Below are 13,307 nucleotides of genomic sequence, written 5' to 3'. Positions count from 1 at the left end.
GGCCCCACCTTGCTCTTTAGTTGCTAGGTTTCATTATCCATGTTACCACTGGCTTTGATAGGCAGCAGCATCATCTCTAGCAGATTGATTGCTCTTAAGACCCACTCACATAACAGGGCACTGAAGAGGTGGCTTGGAACCCCTATAGGTCTGTATATACAGACATCCTTAGAGGGCCTGATGAGAGCTGGACAGACTTCAGAATTCTTACTGAAGTGGTCATCTGTCTGTCTCTCCTACCCTACCAAGCCCTGCTTTTCCACAAACAGATACACTATGAACCAGAGAACCACAGAACCAAGAAAGCATGGCTGGAAAGGTCTTGTTTGTTAAACCCAATACCCAGTCCTGGGCACCTATAAATTCACACCACTTCCTACACTGAGCTACACAGAGAGGGGTTTTCTCTAGAAGACTATTGGCTTTTGGCCCTTGAATCTGGAGCACAGGAGGGTCCTTGTGTGCATTTCCCCAGCCAACTCACAGAGGCACTTTAAGCTTGCTTCCTATTATCCCAGTGCAAGAATCCCTTACCAGAATGCTTGAAGAAGATTGGGTTTCAATTTATTTTTCAAATTTTGAAATACACATGATGGGATTCATCTTGGGAATAGGGCTCTAAATATATTTATTTTCTATACATCTTTTACACATACTTTGACATCAACTTTATACAAACCTTTAATACTTTTGTACATAGATAATCATGTGGTTTTATACCTAATCCAACCTGTAGGCACTAAAAGGTTCCAGATACTGGGTTATTGGATCACAGATTCTCAGCCTGTCTTGCACTGTAAGTTCACAGAGGAAGAAGGTCTTTGATGTGCCAGAGGCCATCCAGCTGATAGAATGCCAATTTTGTCTTCAGTTAGCATAGTGTTCTTGATTTCTGAACTACCAAAACTAAGGGTTTCACTTAAGTTTTGGGCTAGAGGTATTTCTATCTTATCACCAAGCTCTAGACTCCACTCTCACAGGCTCAACCAGTGGGAGAGAAGAAAAGCCTAGGGTTGGAGGCCCTGGGGTCCTGTCCCTGCCTCTGATCAGGAAGGAGCTATCAGGAAGGAATTGGTAGTTTGTTCAGCTCTGCCTACAACTTTAGCCCCAAGAACACCTTCAAAGGGAGGAAACTGATCAACGCACAGGGTGGAGCTCTCAAACGCAGTAGCTCTGGAGTAGCCAGGGCACACATCTCCAGACATAGTACATCCTAGTCTGTGTGAGTTTGGCTATGGTCCTTGGCAGCCTCATTCACGTCATGACCAGAGCACACCTTCTAGTGAGGATGACCCTGAAGTGTGAGTTCAGGAGTGTGTGGATCACTATCCTGTGTCCCAGCTGCAGCATGCACCCAGACCCACACCATGACTGAAGTGGTTCTAGGCCAGGACACATTCCCTTCCAAGAGTGGTCTTGCCCAGCTAGCCTGTGGATGGGCAGCCACAGCACAGAGCCCCAGCCAGGGCTTTGGAGCACACATATGGCACTGTGCTAGAGGCCGAGTGGGATAGCAGGGTTGGGGCAGCATCAGCATCAAAGGATACAATTTCCACAGATGAAGAGGATGATGAAGTAAATACAGACTAACATCCCTGGAAAAGAGGGGCCGCCATAAGCCATGATCCCATCATACATCACCGAATTCCAGTCCTCCCCGGTCAGGATCTGAATGACACATTCCCACCAATAAGGGACACAGCGTTAGACCAACAGCAAACCCCCAAACTCCCCTGCCCTGCCCTGTCCCACTTTGTCAACAGAAACGTCCCGAATCTCATTTTGACTTTTCTTCCCTTATTCTGGCTCCCAATTATTCTTGGGGACTACAAGCCTGGGCTAGTTAACCCCTACCACAGAAAAAGTGCATGGCCATTAGCATATAAAAAAAGCTTTGTGATCAACACATTATGTTGCTCTTCACATATAGTATAAGAGACGGCTGCCATTAGTTCCCTGGGTGGCAGGACCAGGCAAATATGATCACGAGGACAGTGACTGGCTATGCCCACGCCTGTTAAACATAACCATTTGGTACCATCATTAAGATTTAAGCAATATAAAATATACACAGATTGTTCCCCTTTATCTATAAATAAGTTTATTTTGAAACTCAAATACATGTTATTCTAGCTGTCATATGCTGAAACATTCATGAAAGCACAACCCTGGACCAGCTGTAATTCTTCCAGTGGTAAGGATGCTTGGGCAAGGATGCTGGAGAGTAAAGGCAGGTCCTCCACCTCCCCACAAGGTCAGTCTACTTTTCTTTCTGTTTTGTGTATTCATACAGGTTTTGTTTGTTTGTTTTGGCTAATGGGTGCCATGGCCACACAAACATTTTTAAACCGGTCAATTAGATTGTTACATCCTTAGTCTACCCATCTATGCAGCTCCCTGGAAGGTTGAGAGACAAGAAGCAATAGGAAGACCTTCCAGGGATGACCTAGGCTGGCATTACGGCCAGTGAGAGGGTCCTGCTTTCACCACCCCACCTTTTCAAGGCTCCTTCTTGCCCACCTCCCACTTCACTACTGAACGATCCCCCCTCCCCCCCAGTGAGAATGGCAGCAGCGTGTCCATACCTGAAACACAGTGAGGAGTGACTGCGGGAAGTTGTCAAATGTGCTCCTACGCGTCTGCATCTCATCAAAGTTGAATTTCCCTCCAAACAGCTGCATCCCCAGGAGGGAGAAGATGATGATGAAGAGGAAGAGGAGCAGCAGCAGGGAGGCGATGGAGCGCACTGAGTTCAGCAAGGACGCCACGAGGTTGCTCAGGGAATTCCAGTACCTGGGGACAGACACGGAGTTCAGCTGCCTGTCCTCTGCTGCCCTCCATCGGCCCTCACCTGTGTGCCCCTGCTGGCTCTAACGCACAGCTCCATTCTCTGCCGACCCTTCACTCCCTTTTCTGGGTTGGGTAGTGGTGTGAAAGGACTCACAATCAAGATGCGGAGTTACAAATTCAGCATCAGTAAGAGGCAACACTAAGGAGGGGGGCTCAGAGGCCAGACATTCCCACCCACTCTACCAGCTGCTGAAGACCTGGGACAAGTCATTTGCCCCTCCCCGCTCTCCTGCCGTCCTGTCTGGAAAGAAATGGAGATAACAGGAGTGTGTACATCCTCATTAGGTAACCCGGAAGATAATTCCCTCTCTCTCTCCACAAGACAGTGCCCCAGTATTCTATCTGTCACACGGTTAATTTAAGTTTATGATCATCACAGACCCTTGTGGTTTTTAACAGAGAAAAAACTCCCCTCTCCAAGAGTGCCAGTCTGAGCAGATTGCAGGGGCAGCTACCTGGGGAGATAGGAAGAGTATTACTCAGGGGAAGGAGTGGGCAGAGCTTAGTGATGGCCCCAACTTCCCTGTCATGGTGGTCAGCTTGTAAAAGTCATGCCTTTGGAAATTCTGATCCTCTGTCTGGGCCCAGATAGCTTTAGTTTCAATAAGAACCCACAGGATTCTGATAATTTTAGATTACAACTGACCCATCACTCTACTGGAGACAGCTCCAGGCAAGAGTTCTCCAGGCAGTCCTCTGGGCCTCTGTTTACTGTTTATCAGCTCAGTGACCATAGGGAGTAAGCATTTCTTCAAGAGCCCACCAGGGTGACACCTTCTGGTGGCAGAGCTCCTCACCCACAACCCAGATCATTGATTCAACTTCACATGACCATGGCCATCTCAAGTCTTATTCACTATAATTACCCCAGAGTAACCCTTGCTGTTTCTTTTTCTTGCACAATTTGTCAGTAAACTACAGAGATAAAACCATTAGAATGGCATGCTGGCCTTTACAGTCAGACCTTGGCTCTGGAGATGCCCCCGGCTCTTTGATACTGTCTTAAGATAACAGGTCTGTTACATCAAAGATGTAGTAATTTTTGTCCCAATCCATAAACTCAGCTCTTTTTTTCTGAATCAAATTATAGGCTCCAACTGGCCTGGCTTCCCCTCCAGACCACCCTTCCATCAGCAAAGTCACTCCCAAAACTGAACTGTGTGTAACCATAATCTATTTCCCTCATTTTCCTCAGCCTCACAGTAACTTGATGTCAGTTCTTTATGCTAGGATTGGTTGCTCTGAAAAGCCCTGATGTGTGATAGGCTCCCTGGAGTCCCTAGAGGGTCAGAGTTGGTGATGATCTGCTTAATGCAAGAAGTTAGAGAAAGATTTGGGCTTGGAACTTTTTCCTCATTACACTTGAAACACAGCTCTTCATAACCTGCTGGAGAGCAAAAGCTGCTCAGATGTGAACCACTCCTAAATGCTTCTTCTCAGGTCCCACAGGTACCATGAAGTCACAGTCTCTGATGCTGGGGCTTGAGAAATTCAAAAGCAGTCAATGCAGTGCTTGTCAACAAACTGGTATTCAGAAACCAGCAACGTCGGAGCCTATTAAATGTCCAATTATACAAGGTGGAGAGTGTCTGTATGTAGACCGAGTTCAACTGTCACAGAAGGTCATAACAGTCAAGGAAAGTCATGAAGTACACAGGGGTGAGGGAATAGCATCCTGGGCTTGAACTGAGGTTCAGCCATATCTGGGAGGCATGGGGTCATCAGGGAGTCAGCCAGGGAGACTCTGAACCCCAGAGGGTAAGTGGATCTGGGAGGAGTTAGGAGAGGAGAAGGAGGTAATTATGACCCAAATATATTCGATACATGAACAAAATTCTCAAAGAATTAATAAAATGTTATATTAAAATAAAATTAAAATGTGATTTAGAAAACAGAACACCAGTGTGGTTCTGAGGTGAGGAAGCTGGCTGTGTGAGCCCAGCCCAGCTGACAGTGGGCACGTGGGGGGTTGGTTTCCACCAAGGGCAACATGATGAGATCTGTAGGTACTCAGTAGCTGGCAATATAGGTGAAGCCCTCAGGCCTGCAAACCCTCTCAATCTACATCTCGAGGTTATAACTGCTGAACACAGGACGACGACGACGACGACGACGACGACCCCTACTCCAGAACCACAGTCTTTTTCAGGAAGCTAGCTGGTGCTAAGCCTGAAGGTTTAATGACGTATCAACTTTTAGCCTAACTGATCAAAACCATGAACTACACAGACCCACACACCAACAAATAGAACTTTGGAGAACAAATACTTAGGTCTCCAGCTGCAGATCTGCAGATCTCATAGAAAACCTGGGAGACATAAACATCTGTGGTCAAAACAGGAGTCCACACACAGCACAGCTGGGACCTCCAGTGAGTAGCTATTCCAGCTTTGACCTTGAAACACTGCCCCTGGTGTGACAGCAGGTAATTGCCACACCTGCCTGTGACCTGCCCCTGCAGCGTGGCTGAGAGGGAGCCTCTTAAGACTCGAGGTGCGTATATGCTTGCCCCTTCTGGATACCTCCTGGTCCTAGAAGCTGGATGGCAGACCAAGCCAGATTTCTTCACTGGATGGTACCTTATCTCTCCCGGATCCTGTAACCAACCCCTATTGATTGTAAGTTACCCCAGAAATAAACCTCTTTTGATTACCAGATAAATTGCCTCTTTAATTACAGTTATGCCTCATCCTCATCACTGGACATCTGTGTTTCTCCTACTGCATCATCCTCTCCAATGTGTGTTTCTGTCTACCTGTCCCCATCCACCGGCTCATTGCTTTTTCCTGAACTGTGGTACACTTGAGGGGGTCTGAGATGGTCCAGTTCCCTTCTACCTAAACCTTCCCCTCCCCTCTCCTCTTCACTCTGCCTCACTGGCCTTCTTCAGTTTTTTTTGTTCACTGGCCATTAATTCTTTATTGTTAACCTTTTCCCTCAGTCTCTAGGGTTGACTCAATGCTCTCTGTTCGGGGACACTTTGTCAACATCTCTCTCCCCTCTGGACATCTGTTTCGGGATTTGGGCCTCTGTAGAATTCTTCCTTCTCTTCTATAATGATCTGAGACTCTCTAGAACCTTTCAGCTCAGAAATCTTTTGCTTCTAAGAGCTGGGGGCCAGCCCTTTACCTTCATGCTGGTGTCAAACAGCCCTGAGGTTGCTATAAATAAAAGACAGTGGAAACAACAGGACTAACTGCGGAGGATGCTTGGCAGTGTTCCGCCGGATTCCTCTGTTCCAGAGAGGGTCACCACTGAAGGTAGCCTGCCAGCCATTCTTATGGTGAGCAGGGGAAATGTTCTCTTAGTTTTGGTGGCAAGTTACCTATTGCTGGAAGAGTGTTTTTAAGAGTGTACCACAGTGCTTTGTGACGGAAGAACAGAAAGGAAGGGACGAGAATAAAGTAAGGCAATATGCAGAATGAGAATCAAGTAAGACAATATGCGGGACGAGAATCAAGTAAGGCAATATGCAGTAGGCAAGCACAGCCTCTCTCTTCTCCTGTGACCTGCCACAAGGACCCCAGCAGTGGGCATCCTTGGACCAAAACTGCAGTGAACTTAAGCCTTGGTCCTTGAGGATGCATCAGACTCTGGAGGTATGACAGGAGCATAAAGTGGTATCTGATTGGTCAGAAGGAGCCATAAGGAATTCTCGTCTGTCTTGGTTAGGGTCTAGGACAGTTTGGGCTCAAGGCACAGTTCCTGCTGGTACCCATCTCTGTCCTCTCCATCCTGCATGGAGAAGAAGACTTGGTCAGGATACCACGACTGCCTGGTCTTGACCTTGGGATGGCTTTGGGAAGGTGTTTCTTTGAGGTTCTAGACCAGAGGTGCTCAGCATTACCTGACTGTCCCCCACCCCCAAATCATAAATGTGATAGGGTTTGAGTGGAGGTACATTCAAGTAATCTTTACTGCATCTTCTTAAGCTCCTATAGGTGACAGTTACCACCCAAGGGAGTAATTTCCCTCCCTCCCCCAAATGAAAGCATGTGGCTCTTGGGTCTGAGCATGTTCTCCATAGACTCTTGCCTGGGAACTTCACAAACACCAGATTCCTATTTATTGGTGGCCTTAAAGGAAGTGAGAGGCCTCATGGGCTCCTGAGCAGAGGGCTTTAGAAGGTAGTAAAGAAAGCTGGAAGGATTGGGGGGGTCTGGTGGGGGGTTGGTAAAGACTCTGGGCAAGGACTTGGAGATCTTTATAGCCTGGAGGATTTGCAAGTGGCACCCACATAGGGCTTTGGGCACCCCATATGCGGTCATGATTTAGGGTGAATGTGTCTTCCTAAGTCAGCCTAATGACACATTTGAGAGCATGGGAGGCAGCTGTAGGGGAGGCACAGGGGACTAGAAGAGTATTTTGGTTTATAACAAATGCAGTAGAAACGCTAACAGTAACAGATGCTAACATGCACTACAGCACTGTGTGGGTTAGACAGGGTAGTCCCAATGCTGACATCCTTTAGAGCAGCTCCGCCTCAATGACCTAAGAGAGGATGAGCAGATGAATGATTACAGATGAACTGGGTACAGAGAGTTACGTCATTTGTCCAAGGTTGCACTGCTTAAGTATCACACTGGTGACAGCTAATGGCAGGCCCATCTCTCACAACATCCTCTGGACCCCAGTGAGCTGCAGAGCCGATGCGCCAGGCTGTCTTGTTGTCTGAGTCCCGAGATAGGACCTAAAGGACTGCATTCATACACTGCTTGTTAGATGGTGCTGACTGTGTTTGCTTTTCCTGGGGTCTGACAAACACTATTTTAACTTTCAAGTTTTCACTGCCTCTTCAGTAATTCTCACATGGCCCATGTTTGAGGTTGGGTTTTGTTTTTTCAGCTTTGTTTAGGAAAGGAATTTCACTGCTAGATACTGTCATAACATCTTGGAGCAACTGCCCATTGATTTCCTTTTAATTAATTTGTGTATTCTCATTGTGAAAATACCAACAAGAAACAATTTTTTAAAGTTTGGCTTGACCAGAGGGCATCCCATAGCCCCCATGCAAGAAGAACTAGCAGTATTTTCAGGCCTCAAAAAATCCAGAAACAGAATAATTCCATTGTCTAAGTGGGGCTTCCTTCTTCAGGTCTCAAATCATCTGGAGATGCATACATTCAGATGTCCACATCTGAACAGTGGTAAGGTAATCAAAGAAAGGCTATTCGTGCAGAGTGCAGATTGCTGGGAGACACTTGCTCCCTGTGAACCTGTCTCCAACCTTAGATTTGAAATGCTTAGAACATGGGCTGGGTGTGGGCACTGTGGTCCTGCCAGCCTTGCTTGGAGATGGGGCATCTGTGTGCTGTCCTTCCATTAAGCAAGTATATTTCTCCTCAATTCTCTAGGAGTTTACCTCACAAAGTTTTGCTACTAGTCACACTTTTTTTTCTTAACAGTGCAGTGTGAGCAGTGTCTTGTTTGAGCTGCTGAAATCCTTAGGAATGGCCAGAGTTCCTGGTCCATGCTTGAGTTCTCATGACCTCACTGACCTCCCCTAATAACAGTAACAACACTGACTGAACTGAAGACAATGGTTGGCATCGCTGAACTGAAATCCAAGTGCCTCTCACTGGAATCTCAACAATACTGTGATCTCAGATGGCCGCCCAGAGAACTGTGACAAGAACAGTGACAGCTAGGATGTCTCATAGGGCCTGGTGACTCACTCAGAGGAACACCCTGTGTGAGTTGTGACACACGTCCTTGACCTGGAGGCACAAGTCTCCATTCTCATTTCCTAACACAACCCAAGAGAGGGGTTCAATGCTCTTATTTCCAAAGATTGCCCAGAAATCAGATTCCTAAGGAGCTGGGGACTTCTATCTGGAGAAGTTCTGAAAGACTCCTTCCAGCTAGCCCTATCTAAATCTGTTTTTGTAAGTAGACCACTTCACACATATGTATTATGTATTACTGACAACCAGATAGGTATCTCAACGGTTCTTATGAAATGATGCTCATGGGGTTGTGAGGCTCTCAGGTGTTTTCCCAGTCAATCTCATCCTTTTATGAAAAGCAATGGTCAAAACAAGGAAGAATAGAACTGTGTCATCTGCAGTATTGTGGAGGGAGCTGGAGGATATTACAGTACATCAGGCATGGAAGAAAAGTACCACGTGGCTCACTTGTAGGTTGGGCCTGAAACACTGATCTCAATGACCGAGAACAGGGCAGCGAGGCAGCAGCCAGGGTAGAGGGGGAAAGAGAACAGATCACAGCAGGCAGTGGAAGGTACAGTCACCTCTGATGCTTCTCACACGCAGCAGAACAACTGCTGACAACAGTGAACTGCACATTTCCAAGTGTTTAGCAGAGAGGATTTTGAACGTCTTTAGCAGAAAGACATAAGTATTTAAAGTAAGATTATGTGCTCCATTCCGTCATCCGATCATTACATGTTGTACACCCATATTGGAATGTTACTCTGTGCTCCATAAATATGTAAACTACCATCTGTTCTTTAAGAAGAAAATAGGTAAAAAGTAGAAAGCCCCAAATAAACCAAAAAGTACACCAAACAAACAAATAAACCGAGAACAATTAGTATGAGTAGTGGCGAAACTGGAACCCTTAAGTCGTACATCACTGCTAAAAATGTAAAATGGTCTGGTCTCTTTAAAAGACAATTTATTATTCCTTGAAATCTTAAAGGGTTTATTGAATAACCCAGAGGTTGCATTCCTAAAAAATGAACACTATACAGCTCTATTAAAAAAAAACCTGGTCACAAATGTTAATATAGGCATCATAAGTAGCTAACTAAACGCAATGCCCATCACTGAGGAATGACTATGATGAACATGAGTAGCTATACAGTGGAATATTATCCACCAAGAACAGATGTGAAGCTCTGAGCCACGCTAAAATCTGGATGTAACTTGAAGACACTAAGTTAAGTGAAAGAAGCTAGACACAAATGACCACATCTTTCATTATTACATTCAGAATGTAATATGCCCACAATAGGCTACTGTTTCTCTGATTTCTTTTTCAGGATATTTGTTACAATAGATAAATCTGAACAATGAGGAGTGGCCATGGAGTCAGGGTTGGGGGAGAAGTGTGTATCAAGTTTATTTGGGGAATGATGAAAATGTTCTCAAACCAGAATGTGGTAATGGTTGCAAAACTCTGAATCCACACACAGAGAAATGAAATGTACTCTTGAAAGTGGTGAGTATATGGCATGTAAGTTAAATCTTAATAAAATGGTTTAAAGATGATGATGTCAGCCTGTAAACTGATTTCAGCAGGCCAGGCTGCCCACTCCCTGGATTCCTGCTATACCCTCTTCCCGAGGCTCTGCCTGCCCTGTTGTGAGAATGGTAACGGTCTGTGGATGGGCCAGTGGACAGACAGTGTGTGTGTGGATGGCCAGATCAAAGCCCCCTGAGGTATAGTTCCTACCCTCTTCACGCAGAGTTGGCCATCTCTGCTGCATTTGTAGCAACCCATGCCTGCCAGAGAGACCTATTTCTCAGCCTTTCCTAACAGCAAGAACAGCCAATGAGACCAGAAAAGCCCTTGATGAGATTTCTGGAAGAGTTTTTTTTTTTTCATTTAAAAAAGTATACATATTTATTTATTTTGTAGCGGGGAAGGTGAACATGTGGAAGTGAAAGACCAACCTTCCACTGTCAGTTCTCTTCCTCTACCACGAGGTTTATAAAGATCGAACTCAGGTCTTCAGGCTTGGTGCCAGGCCTTTACCTTCTGGACAATCTTGCTGCCCCTCAAGTTTTAACTAATAAATGAATTGTTTATTTAGAGAGAGCAGGTACACATGTATGGAAGTTAGAGGAGTCAGTACTCTGCCATGTGGATCTCAGGGATTGAACTCAGGCTGTCAGACTTGGCAGCAAGCACCTTTGCCCACTGAGCCATCTCAGCAGCCCATTTTCCTCCATTTTTTAAAAAATTGTGTTAAAACACATATAACCTTAAACTTACTTTAAGCTTACGGTTCAAGGATATTAAGTATATTCATAGTGTGTAGCATCCATTCCTATGATTCTTTCCATCTTATAATATTGAAACTCTAGTCTTTAAATAGTAATCCCCGTTTCTCTCTTCCCTTCAGGCACTGTCCTATTTTCTGTTATTCTGATGCTATGACTAAGAACTTCAAATAAGTACAATCAAACAGTGTTGTCTTTTGTGACTGGCTTATTTCGCTCAGCATAATGTCCCCAAAGTTTATCCATGTGGTACCACACATAAAAACTTTCTTTTAAAAGCTCAGTAATATTCTGTTGGATGTAAATATTACCTTTATTTCATCCACTCACCTGACACTTGGGGCACTTGTACCTTCTGGCTTTTGTAAATAATGTCATTATATACATGAGTGTACAAACATCACTTCAAGACCTGGCTTTTAATGCTGTGTGTAAATACCCAGAAGTAAAGTTTCGGGGCACTTTGTAATTCTATTCTTAATTCGTTGAGAAGCGGCAGCTCTGTTTTTCACAGCAACTGCACCATCCGTTGCCCATTTCTACCACACGTTGTGGAATCTTGACGGTCAACTTGGGGCAATTTAGAGCCACGTAGAAACAAACCTCTGGGCTTATCTGTGAGGCTTTTTGCAAAGAGGCTTAACTAAGGGGGTAGGAGCCTTCTTGATGGTGGGCAGCACCCTTTTACACGCTGGAGTTACAGAGAAGATTAAGGAGAAAATAAGCTGAGAACAGCGTCTGTCCCTCTGTGCTTCCTGACTGCTGACACACTGTGCCGGGCCACCCCACACTCTGGGTACCACACCTTCCCACCGGATGGACTCTGAGCCAAAACAAAGCCTGCCTTCCTTAAGCTGCTCCTGTCGGATTTTTGGTCACGGGATTGAGAGAAGTAGCCCACACACACCCAGAGTGCCAGGGCCCCCAGCTCTTTCTGTCCTCCCTTACACTTCCTGTCTTGTTGTCCTGTTGGTTTGGAGTAGCATCTCTAACAACAGGTCTGCCTGAGATTTGGGGGAGCAAAGAAGCTGACTAAACCCTTCCTTGCTTTTCTAGAACTGATAATACCTCAATGTCCAGAAGCCATCATGTACCCTACAGTTGAATCAACACCAATGCTGGTCAAGCCAAGGACAGGAGGTGACCGAGTCCCTGATGGTTTCCTAAAGCCACCTGGCTACCCACCTCTGGACTTCCAGTTACCCAGCAGAATAAATGCAACCAAGTTGAAATAGCAGTCTGGAGCTAGAGGCATTTCCGAGTGGCATCCCACCCAAATGGACCACAACTCGCCTTGCTGCAGACGATCAGAGGCTGCCTTCCAGAAACTGCAGCTCTTCCCGCATCCAGGCTCATCCTCTCTGACCTCCAGTAGATTTCTCCCGAGTCCCACCCCCACAGGGAGAAGAGGAGCCACTCACCTGGTGATCTTAAAGATCCTGAGCAGCCGTACACATCTTAGCACAGAGATGCCCAGCGGAGACATGATCTTGGTCTCCACCAGGATGGTCTCCAGGATGCCCCCACACACGATGAAGCAGTCAAAGCGGTTGAAGAGGGATACAAAATAGGCCTGCAGGCCTAGGCTGTACATCTTCAGGAGCATTTCTGCAGTGAAAAGCGCCAGGAGGGCCTTATTGGCTGTGTCTGGCAGGTGTAGGACAGGGGTGGCATTCAAGCAAGGGACCGAGAAGAGCAAAGAGGAAGGGGAGGGAGAAAAACATAAAACAGTCACTGTCATGGCTGGAGAAGAAGACCCATCCCTTTATCCCTCCCTCCTTCCCCTCCCCCTTCCCTCCTTCCCATGAGACCTCCCCCAGCTACTTCTGAAAGAACAGTCAGGTCCAGATTCTTGTCATGATAACCCTGCATTGAGCATCTACCATGCATTAGAGGCTTAGCATACATTGCCTTCCTTAGTCCCCGTAGAAACTTGAGAGGCTTGGTGCTGATTTTATTAAACCCAATCCTTAGAGATGAGAGAGCCGGTGCAGAGGGGTCAGTGACCCATCCAAGCCAATAGCCAAAGTTGAGACCACACTATCTGTCCTGTGCCTTGTTACCGCTAGACGACCTCCTCCCAGGACCCCCATGCTTGAACCATATCTGCCTCACTCCCCAGAGATACTTAGACATGAGTTGTGATTGTCTTCATAGGGGTCCAGGCATGACAAGGGTCTTAGCTAGCCTCTGGGGATACTGTCCCTTGTGCAGGCTCTGTTTGCTTCTTGTCTATCTTCTTATGGTCTGGGGAAAGCTACCTGGAGCTAGAGTAAGGCCAGGGGAACTGAAAATGGCTTCTGGGAAGTTGGCAGCTGAGGGTCTGAAATAGCCAGATAAGCTCCAGCGCCTGTCCTGCTACTGGGACTCAATGATGACTATGGCTGTGGGGGGATGTCGAGAGGCACATACATCAGTGCTTGAGGGTCATATCTGCTTATTACAAGGGCCTGGATTTTAATACGGGGCCTGCAAGCTTCCAGGCCCTCG

The 13,307-nt window shown here is 46.3% G+C and overlaps 1 protein-coding gene across 20 annotated transcripts in view; it reads right to left on the bottom strand.

Annotated features, from left to right (window-relative positions):
• Cacna1c (calcium voltage-gated channel subunit alpha1 C) overlaps positions 1-13,307 on the bottom strand; it is a 659,151-nt gene that overhangs the window by 99,696 nt on the left and 546,148 nt on the right. For all 20 annotated transcript variants that reach the window (XM_037204209.1, XM_037204213.1, XM_037204211.1 and 17 more), the window contains 3 exons: positions 12,239-12,464; positions 2,586-2,793; positions 1,548-1,668 (listed from right to left, as the gene is read on the bottom strand). In XM_037204209.1, coding sequence (XP_037060104.1) covers positions 1,548-1,668; positions 2,586-2,793; positions 12,239-12,464 — 555 coding nt within the window. The remainder of the gene's footprint in view (positions 1-1,547; positions 1,669-2,585; positions 2,794-12,238; positions 12,465-13,307) is intronic.

The sequence above is a fragment of the Peromyscus leucopus genome, chromosome 3 (genome assembly GCF_004664715.2).
Source record: "Peromyscus leucopus breed LL Stock chromosome 3, UCI_PerLeu_2.1, whole genome shotgun sequence".
NCBI classification, from domain to species: Eukaryota; Metazoa; Chordata; class Mammalia; order Rodentia; family Cricetidae; genus Peromyscus; species Peromyscus leucopus.
Note: the sequence above shows the minus strand (reverse complement) of the source record. Positions and strands in the feature narration are given on the sequence as shown.